This window comes from Spodoptera frugiperda, chromosome 15, assembly GCF_023101765.2.
Source record: "Spodoptera frugiperda isolate SF20-4 chromosome 15, AGI-APGP_CSIRO_Sfru_2.0, whole genome shotgun sequence".
Taxonomy (NCBI): domain Eukaryota; kingdom Metazoa; phylum Arthropoda; class Insecta; order Lepidoptera; family Noctuidae; genus Spodoptera; species Spodoptera frugiperda.
The window spans coordinates 5,184,964-5,198,426 of record NC_064226.1 but is presented as its reverse complement, the minus strand read 5'-3'; the positions used below and the strand labels follow the sequence as shown (position 1 = coordinate 5,198,426).

At 34.9% G+C, this 13,463-nt stretch overlaps 2 protein-coding genes and 1 long non-coding RNA gene across 3 annotated transcripts; 2 read left to right on the top strand and 1 right to left on the bottom strand.

Annotated features, from left to right (window-relative positions):
- Nucleotides 1-947: 947 nt before the first annotated feature.
- Nucleotides 948-2,628, bottom strand: LOC126911535 (uncharacterized). The gene is made up of 3 exons (XR_007706036.1): nucleotides 2,599-2,628; nucleotides 1,863-1,996; nucleotides 948-1,433 (listed from the first exon to the last, which is right to left on the bottom strand). It is a non-coding gene; the product is annotated as an uncharacterized LOC126911535 (long non-coding RNA).
- A 1,018-nt stretch (nucleotides 2,629-3,646) lies between these two features.
- LOC118273267 (pancreatic lipase-related protein 2-like) lies at nucleotides 3,647-6,376 on the top strand. The gene is made up of 5 exons (XM_035590164.2): nucleotides 3,647-3,814; nucleotides 4,028-4,208; nucleotides 4,624-5,018; nucleotides 5,515-5,848; nucleotides 6,227-6,376. Exons 1-5 carry the CDS (start codon nucleotides 3,778-3,780, stop codon nucleotides 6,270-6,272), a joined length of 993 nt encoding a protein of 330 aa, XP_035446057.2. The 5' UTR covers nucleotides 3,647-3,777; the 3' UTR covers nucleotides 6,273-6,376.
- Nucleotides 6,377-9,214: 2,838 nt separating this feature from the next.
- Nucleotides 9,215-11,985, top strand: LOC118273140 (lipase member H). The gene is made up of 5 exons (XM_035589950.2): nucleotides 9,215-9,251; nucleotides 10,017-10,206; nucleotides 10,289-10,683; nucleotides 10,974-11,313; nucleotides 11,858-11,985. The coding sequence occupies exons 1-5, from the start codon at nucleotides 9,215-9,217 to the stop codon at nucleotides 11,901-11,903; spliced, it is 1,008 nt and encodes a 335-aa protein (XP_035445843.2). The 3' UTR covers nucleotides 11,904-11,985.
- Nucleotides 11,986-13,463: the final 1,478 nt, after the last annotated feature.

The window sequence follows — 13,463 nt, the reverse complement described above, 5'->3', positions numbered from 1 at the left end:
TATAGAAACAAAAAGTAGTAATTAATAAGTCAAAAAAAAAAGCGAACGAGCTTGACCTTAGACGTAATCTTTACCTTAACAAGAATCGAAATTATAGTAAGTATATGTAATATACTAAGCCTAACTTAACCTAACCTACCTATAAAAAGTATAAAATAAAAAATTAAATTAAAAAATAAAAAACCCCCGACACAAAATCTTAATTTCCCTTTAAAAAATAAAAAATAATAAAAGAAACTTAATCTTAAAGTACCTAAGAATGTACTAATAATTCTAAAAAAAATACGTCGAGTTGGGGGACCGCTCCTAACCGCACACTGCCTGCGCATGAATACGGACTGCACACCGCCGCCCGCGCCGCTATATTTTTACCGACTTCACAAAAAGGAGGAGGTACTATGTTCGGCTGTTTGTATGTTTTTTTTTTGTATGTTTGTTCATCGTATACTCCGTCAATTGTCGACGGATTTCCAAAATTCTTATTTTGTTCGAAAGTAGATAGTTCTGAGGTGGTCCCATTGTCACCAAGTTAGGATCTGATGATGGGATCTTAGAGAAATCGAGGGAACTCCTCAAATATTATGGGGAACTATATAGTGATTTTGGTATATTCATCTAGAATTTAAGCATTTACAGTCAAAAAGTAACCTTTGAAGAGGTGGAACTGATGAAGAAGACCAGAAATGGCCAATGGAACTTCATACTCACATAGAAATCACAATAAAGTTAATTAAGTGACTGTGACAATACAAATAAATACAGTAGTTATTGAGATAGAGAATTTTAACCGACTTTTTTAGTTGCGATACTGAGTATCGCAACTAAAAAGTGTGAATTAAAATACTTAACAAACAAATAATACCGAGAAACACCGACTTCCGAAATTAAAGTTATTTTTAACTTTTTTAGTGAATTCGGTTTATTTTTTTGTAAAAAGTATGTTATCTGCGTTATAGTTAAGTACTTAAACATCAATTTACTTTAATGTTAACACCAATAATGTGATACTTATGAACAAATCGTAGATAAGTAAGAAATAATTAGGAGCGGTCCCCCAACGCGACGTAATTTTTTTTAGAATTATTAGTACATTCTTAGGTACTTTAAGATTAAGTTTCTTTTATTATTTTTTACTTTTTAAAGGGAAATTAAGATTTTGTGTCGGGGGTTTTTAAATTTTTCATTTAATTATATTAGGGTACATCCACATCTGCATGCACCACCTGCAGCTTGTAAACTATGCGCGATTGACGTTTGAATATAAAAACTGTAAGCGTACCAAATATTCACTATAGCATACTAAAAAAGTTATCTACATACGCGTTATCAAATTTAATTCCTATTAAAAAAAATATTAATTTTGCTGTAACTTACTTTTATTTCCAGGACTGGTCTTTACGCTCTGAGAACCGGATCAAGTGCTCCTTTTTAAACTACAAATCCGACGTGAATGAAAATAATGTCAATATGATAGTAGTCAATTAAAGAAATATTTGAATCAAAGATTTTTATTTTTATTTCATAAAAATTGTACCTAGTGTGGCCAAGAGTCGTATTATGGGTATTCACATTAAAAAAGTACAGAATTCTGTCAGATTTATCTACTAGAAAATGCTGCTACCTTCACTTAATCCCCTTTCCTGGAAGCTACATATATGTAAGGTGCTAAATATAGGGGCCTGACAAGAAGGCTTTACTGCAGGACTACGGTCAGTCCTCCAGTAAAGCGTGGTAGTCAATTTTAATTATATTTGACTTTCAAAGTTCCTTTTTAAGGTCTTATTGAATTTGAATTAATATAACAGGTATATTAGTATGAGGACTATAAACTGTAAATAATAGTTACTGTTGTAACGGCTTACCTTTTACCGGGGCTCTGCGCTCCGGCTCGAAAAACAGGAGTAGGAACAGGGTGTTTTAGTCAGTAAGAGTCTGACACCCTCTCGTCTCGCCCAGCGCGACTAAAGTAAAATTGATACCAGCGCATTATGTTATACTAGAAGTAAAGATAAATTAACGATAACAAATTTTCTAGTGAATCTAAGATCAAGAAAAGTAGATCATTATTATATTGTTGCCATAGTTTTGAATATTGTTATTTCGTCAAACATAATTTTCATGAATAAATAGACAGACTGTACGTAGTGAAATGAAAAATGTTTCAGGTAATGACAACATATGTGTCTTTTAGATTTTTAAATGGTGAACTTTTTTGACAGAACTAATAAAACAAAATATACGTCTATTCTACATATATTTTTTATAAAGTGTACCTTAAAAACCAATTTATTTTTATTTTTTTACTTCTATTTAATGCTATCGCGAATAGAGTTTGAATGCTTGTTACATTTACACTGTTAATCACAATAGTTAACAATTGAATGCTAATTTCAGTATACATTAAATAGTGACCTATACTAATTTCAAATAGCAATATGTCATTATTTAGCCGTCATGATGCTGGCAAGTAATATATTACCTACAATATACGTAGTAACGCAACAATATTCAAAGCTAATTAAGCAAATTTAGGAATTCAATAATAAAAAATTACATAATAATTTAATTATGAAATTAAATAATAAACTCAAACTAAACCCAATTTTCACAGAAGTCATCACATTTTCCTAGCCAAAACACGAATGTGTAAATAAGATACCTACAAATGATACGGTACACCTGCATAAGGAAAATTTGTAAAAAAATATTTATGAATTAAAATTTTATCATAATCAAATAAAATCGAATCTGTAAATCAAAAACATCATATAGACATGCGACAGATGTTTGAAAGATAATTATTATTATCTTTCAAATTGATAGTAGAATGATTAATTACAGCAAATGAGCCAGACCATATTTTTTTATTAATCCCTATCATTATACCTAACAACCTAAATATTAATGAACTAGTGACCCGGCCCGGTTCCGCGCGGTCTCAGTGGACTAAATTTACACAAATCCTTAATTCAAATGTAGGTACACGTATTTCTCTGAATCAATATATTGATGATAAACATATATTTTTCTTACCATTTTTTGACACATTTCTATTAGCTTTAAAACATTAACACTGCCGAGCACCAAAATATAGTATATCGGTATAAAGCTTTTTTTGGAGGGGAGAAAATCATCCAATGACTTCTCCCGCCTTGGGTGAGGCGAGACGAAGTGTCAAACTCTTACTGACTAAAAACCACCCCGTTCCTACTCCTGCTTTCAGCCGGAGCCCTGTTACATTATCCGCAGCTCCGGATCGTGCAATAAAACTAATGGTACATTTTTGTACAATAATGTTACATTGTAGGTGATCGCAACTTTTGGCGTCATCATATTTTTGCGCCCATCAGCATTCTTCTTAAAAATTTAGGTACTGAAAACATTCGATAATTAATAATTAAGTATATATTCAAGTCAATCAATGAAAATATTTTAGTTAGATAAATCTAACTTATTACTTAAAATAAAACTTATTACTTATACCTTACCTCCGTATTTTAACTTAAACCAATACCACAAAATAACTTATTTACATGATTATATTACGTATAATGCATTAGATACATGATATACACACATACATTAAATATAAAAATTTTCATTATTGTCTATTTACCCCACACGTGAAGATAACATTTAGAAAGACACGTTAATCTTACAACGAAAAATTCCAAACAATCTGTACCTATATCAATTTAATCCAATTACCTATGTCCTTACAAGATAACACATTTTTATAAAAACCTTTGTAGAGCTAATTAATAGAAAAACTGAAGCATGAAGTCCATCGTTATATTGGCGGCTCTCGTAGCCTGTAAGTATATTTTGGCTTCTTATATTTTTTAAAATATTTGTTTTTTATATTAAAAATGTACCAATGTGTCAATTATCCCATTACTAAATTATTAACTGAAGTTTTAAAAACTGACCACAGAATAATTTATGTTATTATCCTAAAAACGAACCGACGCGGACGGTAAGGATTTTAACATAATTATAATATATTTAACATGCAATAAATTTCAAGTGTGCTCCGGCAATGCCATTCCCACCATCCCTGGAGACAACAGCCACTACGTGGAGGGAGTGAGTCGTTACATATGGATGCCTGATGGCGAAGGTAAACCCGTACTGGTGGACCTTGAAGAGCCAGTCAATGAGGAAGCGGCCAGGAATGGAGCAAACAACCAGTACTGGTTGTTCACTCGGTTAGTTTTCATTGCTCGTTTGGTTTTATATTCACCACAATTAGTGAAGTACATCTAATGATGGCGTAATAATTGTTAGTCTTCCCGGTATGCCTCATATACCTATTAAGGCTTACAATTGTACAATATACATTATTAGTATTGCTACACTAATAACCAGTCATTTCCATGCGTTTGGTACCGCAAATGCTGTAACAGGCTTTTATAATCAACCGGGATAATTTTCATAAATATTTTAGTACGAATCAGATTTTCACACTTCATCCACCTTACATTTTTTGACAAAAAACCATACAAAGTCCTGTAATATCATAAAAATATTGCCAACCACATTTTTCTGAATAGAAACTATTTAATTTTAATCACAACTTTATTGTAAGTAATAACCGGCTTATACAATGTTTTTTTTTTTCAGGAGTAACCCTAATAACGCCCAAGTCATTACTCATAACAACGTCAACTCTATTAGGAACTCCAACTACAATGGTAACCGACCATTGAAAGTTATCGTCCACGGGTTAAACAACAATGGAAATACTCCAATGAACCCTCTCATCACATCAGCCTTCCTAGCTGTTATGGACTGCAATGTAATTGTGGTTGACTGGCGCGGTGCAGCTAACGCTGGCTACAACACAGCCGCTAATGCAGTCCCCAGTGTGGGGCAACATCTCGGAGACTTCATCACGTGGTTAATTAGGAACGGTGGCGGTAACATGAACCAAGTGCATTTGGTTGGATTCAGCCTGGGTGCTCATGTTGTTGGTAATGCTGGACGCAGAGTCGGGGGTCAAGTATCCCGTGTCACAGGTATGGTACCATGCACACTAATCTATACTTTTATATACAGTTATAAGTACGAAACTAAGTCCATCTATTTCAATGTATGATTGAGCAATCAGATTTGTTCAAAAGATTTCTTTTATATATTATTTATATATTTTTTTATTATTCAATAGGTTTCTACTATATTTCATTCAAGTGTTTTCGAAGTAAATTATTAGGATTACACATTATATTTATATTTATTTAAGGTCTCCGTTACCGAAAGCGGTAAGGAGGACTAAATATATTTGCTGTGGAAAATAAATAGATAATTTTTATTCCATAAATTATCTGTTCTGAAGTTCATACAGTGAAACAATCATAATTTAATTATAACTCTAATAGACTGAAGGAATTTAAGTTTTGTAACATTTGTTGAACAATAAACCTTAAAAAAGAAAACTAGTCTGTTACCGTCTCCTGCCAAACATTTTTTTTCTCACACCAAGACGAAACTTCTAATTTACTTTTTTTATTTTAGGTCTCGACCCTGCTGGCCCTGGTTGGCATAACAACGGAAACGCATTAAACCGTAATTCTGGTCATTACGTTGAAGCTATCCACACTGATGGTCATATCCTTGGTATCCACCACGCAATTGGTAACGCTGACTTCTACCCCAATGGTGGCAAAAACCCTCAGCCTGGTTGTTGGGTAAGCACATGCTCCCACGGTCGTGCGACTGAGCTGTTCGCCTCCACCGTACGCCACAACCACTTGATCGGCAGACAGTGCCCCAACATCTGGGAGGCTGAACTTGGAACCTGCAGTGGAGCTTCCTTCCATATGGGTAACTCCGTTATTTCCAAACGCGGGTACGTTTTATCAATTAATTTCTTTAATGATTTTATTCAAAACTAGCAAACGCGGCGAACTCCGTTTCGCCACAAATTATTTTAGCTTCATATGTAAAAATTTACGTCAAACTATATTTCTATTCTACTAGTTGACGAGCGCTAAATGGCATCTGGCTATATATTTGGCTGTATATTCAATTAATATTTGTTACAAACCTTTTACTTTTATTTATGATTCATCATTCACATGAAAACAATTTTTAATTGGATATAAGGCAAACGAGCAGACACCCGTCTTCTGATGGTAAGCGATTAGCGCCGCCCATGGACACCACAATTTCTATGCTTTTTATAATAACATCACACATTATTATTAACTCATTTAATGTTTCACAGGAACGGTCTTTTCGCCCTAAGAACTGGATCAAGCTGGCCTTTCTAATCACCACCACGGAATACAAAAAGCTTAAATGATGGTTTTAATTTTCAAGCAAACCGAAGCATTCAAATAAAGTTACTAAATATATTAAATTTTGTTGATTATAACTGCTTTTCATTTTCTTTTTTCTAAGCATATGAAGTCAGTTAATGGGTATGTACCTACTCAATAAGGTAAAACGTAATGTATGTAGGTAAATGTGTTTGAGGGGGTAAAATCATCAAATGACTGCCCCCGCCTTGGGTGAGGCGAGAGGGAGTATCAAACTCTTACTTAATAAAAATCACCCTGTTCCTACTCTTGCTCTTTGAACCGAATATTTAGACAACTAAGTTTGGCACCTACAGTGTCGCAAACTACAATGTGGGAAATAGCATTTTTACCAAAATAGGATAGAGAAATATTATATTTTTGATCGCAAAAAGACTACTTCATTCAAAGCCTCTCAGGTTTTTGCCACTTGAGTTTTTTTAATGAAATGCCACCATTTCATGAAATGAGCAAATATACGATAAGGCATTCCCGGCAAACCCCGTCTATATACACGGTGTAACAAATAGGAGGTATACATATCAAGTGCACGGTTTCTAGATAACATACATACATACATATCGTCACGCCTTTGATCCCCGAAGGGGTAGGCAGAAGTGCACATTATGGCACGTAATGCCACTTGTACACCCACATTTCACAATTTATATTGTAAGTCCCATGTAATAGGTGGTGAGCCTATTGCCATATACCGGGCACATTTCCAGGGGCCTTAGTCTGCTATTACAATTGTATCAGAATGATCGATCACTGAGCAGTGCGGGAGGGATGGAGCTATGTAGGTTGTATAGCTCCGTCCCTCTCGCACTGCTCAGTGATCGATCATTCTGACACAATTGTAATAGCAGACTAAGGCCCCAGACTCCGTGCTACTACTGAGAAATTTTCGAAAAACCGAAAAAAGCCCAGTAATGCTTCGCCCGACCCGGGAATCGAACCCGAGACCAAGGGGTCTCGGGTTCGATTCCCGGGTCAGGGCCCGCAAGCGCGACTGCCGGGCAAGGGCCCGGCAGTCGCACTTGCAACAACTCGGCCAACGAGGTAGCATACATAACAAACGATAAGGGAAGGGTTTTTTAAACTCATGTTTTCATGGAATGTAGTTATGATTTTTTCCAATACATAAAATTCCAGAAACCGAACATCAAAATTAGGTAGATACTGGTACTAGGCGATCAGATTTACAGAAGAAATGTTTCGTAATATTAGCGAGTGACCCCTGTAGTGTTGTGATACGTTTGTATGATTTAAAATCAAGAACCAACCACCTATTTTGTTACACGTTGTATATTACGATAACAGCATGTACGAGGTTACAGGGCGTGCTTCAGCAAAAAATATATTTTTTTTTATTTCATTTTAGAAATTAGAAAAGTCCAAATAATCGATTCAGTTAAAAAGTTGGCAACAACTTTAGAAAGCTTAACATCATCATAAGGCTCTAAAATATGCGAACCCGCCGTTGTAGCATTTACTGATGCTAAGTAACTAAGTCTGTCTAAGTCTGAGTGACAAGGCGTGAAAAGCATTGGATGCTTTCCCTCTCAAAAAAAAAAAAAGAAAAAGTGGGCCAACAATTTTTTATCGATATATTATACCTTATGCGCTGTAACAAGGTGCGGCTGACAGATGCCTGTATGACGTTGACGTCTCTCTTTAGGGATGGACATTAGAAAAATCTTTTTTTATCGCTATCGATACTCGCAGCATACATTTAATTCTCTTTAATTTTTTTATTAAATGTGTGTGTTATTTAGTTGTGCAGTCTAACTACGTGTATATACTTGTCAAAATAAATATTTTATGACCGAGCCCTGAGGTGTTTCAGTTTCAGTTTTACAGAACCGTGAAGAAAACAAGGGTTACAATATTTATTTGTATATGTTAGATTAAGTACCACCACACATTATCAATGGCGCCGGAAATGTCTAGAAAAATACCTACTACATATTTCTGCTCAGATAATGTCACTGTGGTTTGGGCAGAGAGAGCCGCGTCTACAGTAGATTTACCCACATAATTAAAGGTTTTTTAAGAATGATAATTGAACGACGCACGATTTTCGTTTTTTATTCTAAAAAACATCGACTATATCCATCGTAGCCGTACATCCCATCACTAAACACGACTATGGCTTTACGTTTCATTTCATTCGATTTTAATTAAATACTAGAACATTCCGGTTGGTTTTAATCTAATTAACTACGCTTCCGAATGATTTAACATAATACGAATGTGATACAGCTAAAATATTAGGGCATAATTTTTAAATCGCAGCAACTTTCAAGAGTGATACGATACGTTACTGAATCTGTCAGCCGCACCTTGTTACAGCGCATAAGGTATAATACGTGATGCAAAAACTTGGGACCCCATTTGACGAAAATTGAGCATAAAATTTGGTACACTTATAGTTTATGTGTAGGAGAAGTTGCGAACGCTAATATTTTTCAAAAAAATGCTTATAAAGTACATTAAATCAATAAATAAAACATTACACACACTACCATGCATAGTATCTGATCGTATTTGACAAAACGTCAAAATCGACAGACATTGCGATGATATTCTCACGTCTCATATGAATAGAGTTTTCTTGTTCATGATGCGCCGGAATATATTAATTTGAATTTTACAAAACTAATAGCAATTCGTTAAATAAAAATTATCCTTGAACGTATGTTAAGTGGTATTGTAAATTAAATCGTATATGGTCGAATTTCGACCACTAGGCGACCACTAGTATTATTTTATATGCCAAGGCACGCTATGTCACTGGATTAATTATACCTAAAACACATAAATTAATCACTTACTAAAACAGATTAATTAATCAAACAAAAATGATAACATTTGTATAAAAACCCCTGTGGGCTTGAAAGGGAAAACCCAATATGAAGACAATCGTCGTAATAGCGGCTCTCGTAGCTTGTAAGTATACATTTTATTTTAAAATTGTTGTGTTTGTAAAAACCTAACTTATTGTTTCATTGTTATACTTGATCAAGAATTTGATAAAAACATATTTTTAACAAATTCTTGATCAAGTATGTATTTATGTGTGTTTCTTACTAGTACAATATACCTACCAATAGGTTCATTAATTACTAGAAACATTATCCTTATAATGTACATACTAATGTGTAGTGAATTAATGTTGAAGAATACCAAAAAAAATTTTTCCCATCCCCAAATTTCGAAGAGAGATTAAATACAATAACAAAATACGTTTGTTTTATAAATAGCGAAAAACTAATAAAACAAGTAAAAAAGAAAAATTACTTTTCATAATTATGTACCTACTCCATAATTACATTCACCATATACAAGAAAAACTACTAAAAAAGGTACAATATACAAAAATATAAAGATTTTTGCTTGTAATAGTAACAAAATACTTAAATCTAATATATAAAATTCTCGTGTCACAGTTTTCGTTGCCATACTCCTCCGAAATGGCTTGACCGATTTTGATGATTTTTGTGCTTATCCGGTATCTATGAGAATCGGCCAACATCTATTTTTCATTCCCCTAAATGTTAGGGGTAGGACAACCCTATTTTTTTTTAATTTTCCGCGGACGAAGTCGCGGGCAGAAGCTAATATCTATACATTGATTTTTTCTACATCAATTGACGTTACACTTTTAATAATTATAATTTTACGAATCTCTCTTAAAATCAAACTTCTTTTAAGTGTGCTCCAGCAATGCCATTCCCAATATTCCAAGGGACAACAGCCACTACGTGGAGGGGGTGACCCGCTATGTGTGGATGTCGAATGGCAACGGTTATTCCGAACTCGTGGACCTTGAAGAGCCAGTAGACGAGGAACTACTGGAAGCGACTAGGAATGGAGCCAACAATCAATACTGGCTTTACACTAGGTAATACTTTACTCAGTGATCATTTATTCCAAAAATTTAATCTTTTTTATAATGTATGTAAACGTTTAAATATTTGTTTTAGTCGTAATCCAACGAACCCGCAAGTTATTGTTCATGGTAACGCTAACTCAATTTGGGCCTCAAACTACAATGGTGCACGACCACTGAATGTTATCGTTCATGGATGGAAAAATAACGGAAATACACCCATGAACCCACAAATCACTTCTGCTTTCCTAGCGGTCCAAGATTGCAACGTCATCGTTGTAGACTGGCGTGCCCTTGCTGATAGTGCATACACCACTGCTGCTGCTGGGGTGCCCAATGTAGGAGTGCACCTCGGAAACTTTGTCACCTGGCTCATCAACACAGCCGGTGGTAACTGGAATCAGGTCCACTTTGTTGGATTCAGTTTGGGAGCTCACGTTGTCGGAAACGCTGGACGACAGACAGGCAATCGTCCTGCCCGTATAACGGGTAAGTGTATTTTTTTTAGGAACACAATGTCTCGTATACACAGGTCGAACAAACTACATATTACGGGAATTTTTGATTGGAATTTGGTATTTTGTTTTACGTTTCACAATAGACTCACATCTTATTACAATGACACTAATAAGTAATTGGTTTTTGTACCGTTCTTTTCAACTAAATAAATAGTCGACAGTGTGTGTGGTGTAAGTGCACACGTGCCTATACCCATTGAAAACTTAACAAACATGATATTAAATCGCGTATTGTAATTGTTTATAACTGTAATGTTACAGGATTGGATCCTGCTGGATTACTATGGCATTCTAACGCCAATAGATTAAGCCCGAGCAACGGTCAATACGTGGAGGCTATCCACACCGATGGCGACGTCCTAGGTATTATGAACCCAAGTGGTAATGCTGACTTCTATCCTAATGGTGGTAAACACTGGCAGCCAGGCTGTGCTAACCAAGCCAATGACTGTTCTCACGGTCGTGCGACGGAGCTCTTCGCGGCCACTGTTCGACACAACCATTTGATTGGAAGACAATGTCCTAACATTTGGGAAGCTGAGCTCGGCACTTGTAATGGAGCTAGTTTGCATATGGGCAACAGTATTTTTACCAAACGAGGGTAAGTAATCGTTTTGTTTGAATAAAAAATAAACATATTTAATTAAGCGAAAGCTTCTCCTCCATGTTATTAAAAAACATAAATCAAGAATTGTGGGATAAAACTATATATAGTCTTCCTTATTGGTCTTATAGCTAGAAGTAGTGACCCTAGGCCGAAATGACGATGATGATGATGGCATGATAACTAAATACATAGAAGTAAAGTAACATAAATAATAAAGCTTTTGATATCACTTTAAAAATTTACTTATAGCAAATGTTTGCTTAATTGGTACAATGGCGCAGCAATTATATCTCCAATATACAGTGTGTTTGTAACTTCTTACTACATCGTACTTTATCTTCCCTCTGATCATTTTAATCTGCAAAACTGACCAAATACGATTCGATTGGTAACAAAAGGTTTAAGTACCTACTGAAAGAACTTTTTTTATATTTGTTTTGCTATTATAAAGGCACAAAATGTGTACTGTACTCACATGCCAATTTAGAGAATTTCAAAACTACTCAACTTATAGGTATACATATTTTATAATTTGCAGAAACGGTCTCTACGCTCTGAGAACTGGATCAACGTTTCCATTTTAAATGGCATGATTGTACAAGGAAAGCGGACAATGGACAACAAGCACACACAGACTTAATATTGAAATAAAATTTTATCTTTTAACTAAGATTTTTATTTGATCGTGATTAATTACCCGTCCCATAAGAGAGCTTTTGGGCTTCTGTCACGGTTGCCAGAGGCATCATGACCGTTTCGCCAATAATGTGAAAAATTGTTATCGCTGACTGAGGAGTCCACTCTCCCCATAAAGGATGACGCAATACATAATTTTACAACTACTTAAATTCAATATTTTTATCGAAATATCAAAATCTATACTTTTTTCTATATATTTTACTGTATTAAAAATAGCCAACTATTCCGCTTATCTACTATAATGACATTAACTATTGTGTCAAGCAACGAAATAAACTTATAATAATATTGTTTTTGTTATATTTAGTAAAATAATGTAAAAACACTCCTTCTGAATATAGCATACACGAAAAAAAGACATAAGCGAAATCGGTCGCCCTAAGCCCTTAGGCCTGATGCTGTACCCAAGGAAAATTAAGATTTATTGTAATACAACTAGAGAAGATAGTGCCTACCATTAATATTCAGGCATCAACTAGTAATTTGTCACATTCCGTAATTGATACTCATAAGGCTGTTTACACATTACACCGCACCTGCAGCGACAAAAACGAAATTTATCTTAGCAATACCGATAACAATTGTCGATTTTTTGCAAGCTGATACCTCAACTTATAAAAATCTTTTCTAATTTTGGCAACATATTACATAAATAAAATGTTTTAATTACGTATTTATCGTACATGACGATTATGGACAACTCAAAAAATAAGATTCGTGAAATCTAATTAGAACAAAAAAGACACGTATCATCACGCCTTTTAATCCTCGAAGGCGAAGTAGACAGAATACCCCATTTTTCCCCCATTGTCCCATGGTGTTAATTCGCATATAATAGTGTTTGAGCTCGTTAGTTAACATGACTGTTTCGCAGAAGAAAGTGACGGCATCCCAGTCCTTCTCACTTCGCACTATAACTCGAACCAGAGCCGATGGCGAGAAGTCGCCATAGCCGATTAAATCCCTGAAGACACGGCGGTGCATAGCCTATGCAGGGCACACTGCCACCGTATGCTCCACCTTGTCCTCCGGGCGGTCCTTGTAGTTTTGTAAAAGCCTAAAATGGCATGTAAGTATTAAATAAGTACGTCTTTCACAAAAGGTCAAAAGGATACTTTTTATACACAGTGCTGTCATAATATCATAATCGATATGCTTACAAATGCGTCGAATTTGTTACACCATTCTTTCATTCGTGTACCTCCATTAATGTATCAAAGAGATAATAATCTTATTCACTTGATTTAGCTATGTCACGTAATGTTATTATTTTTATCATAAAAATTATCTCACGTCAGTGATAACACATGTGATAATCACAATGAAATTACTACCAATCCTCACATCGATGGAATACCTATCTATGTTTTTGCGTGTCAAGTTTAACCTGAATGTTTGTATGTTTGTCCGCGATTATCTCACGATTGACTGGACCGATTTTGTTG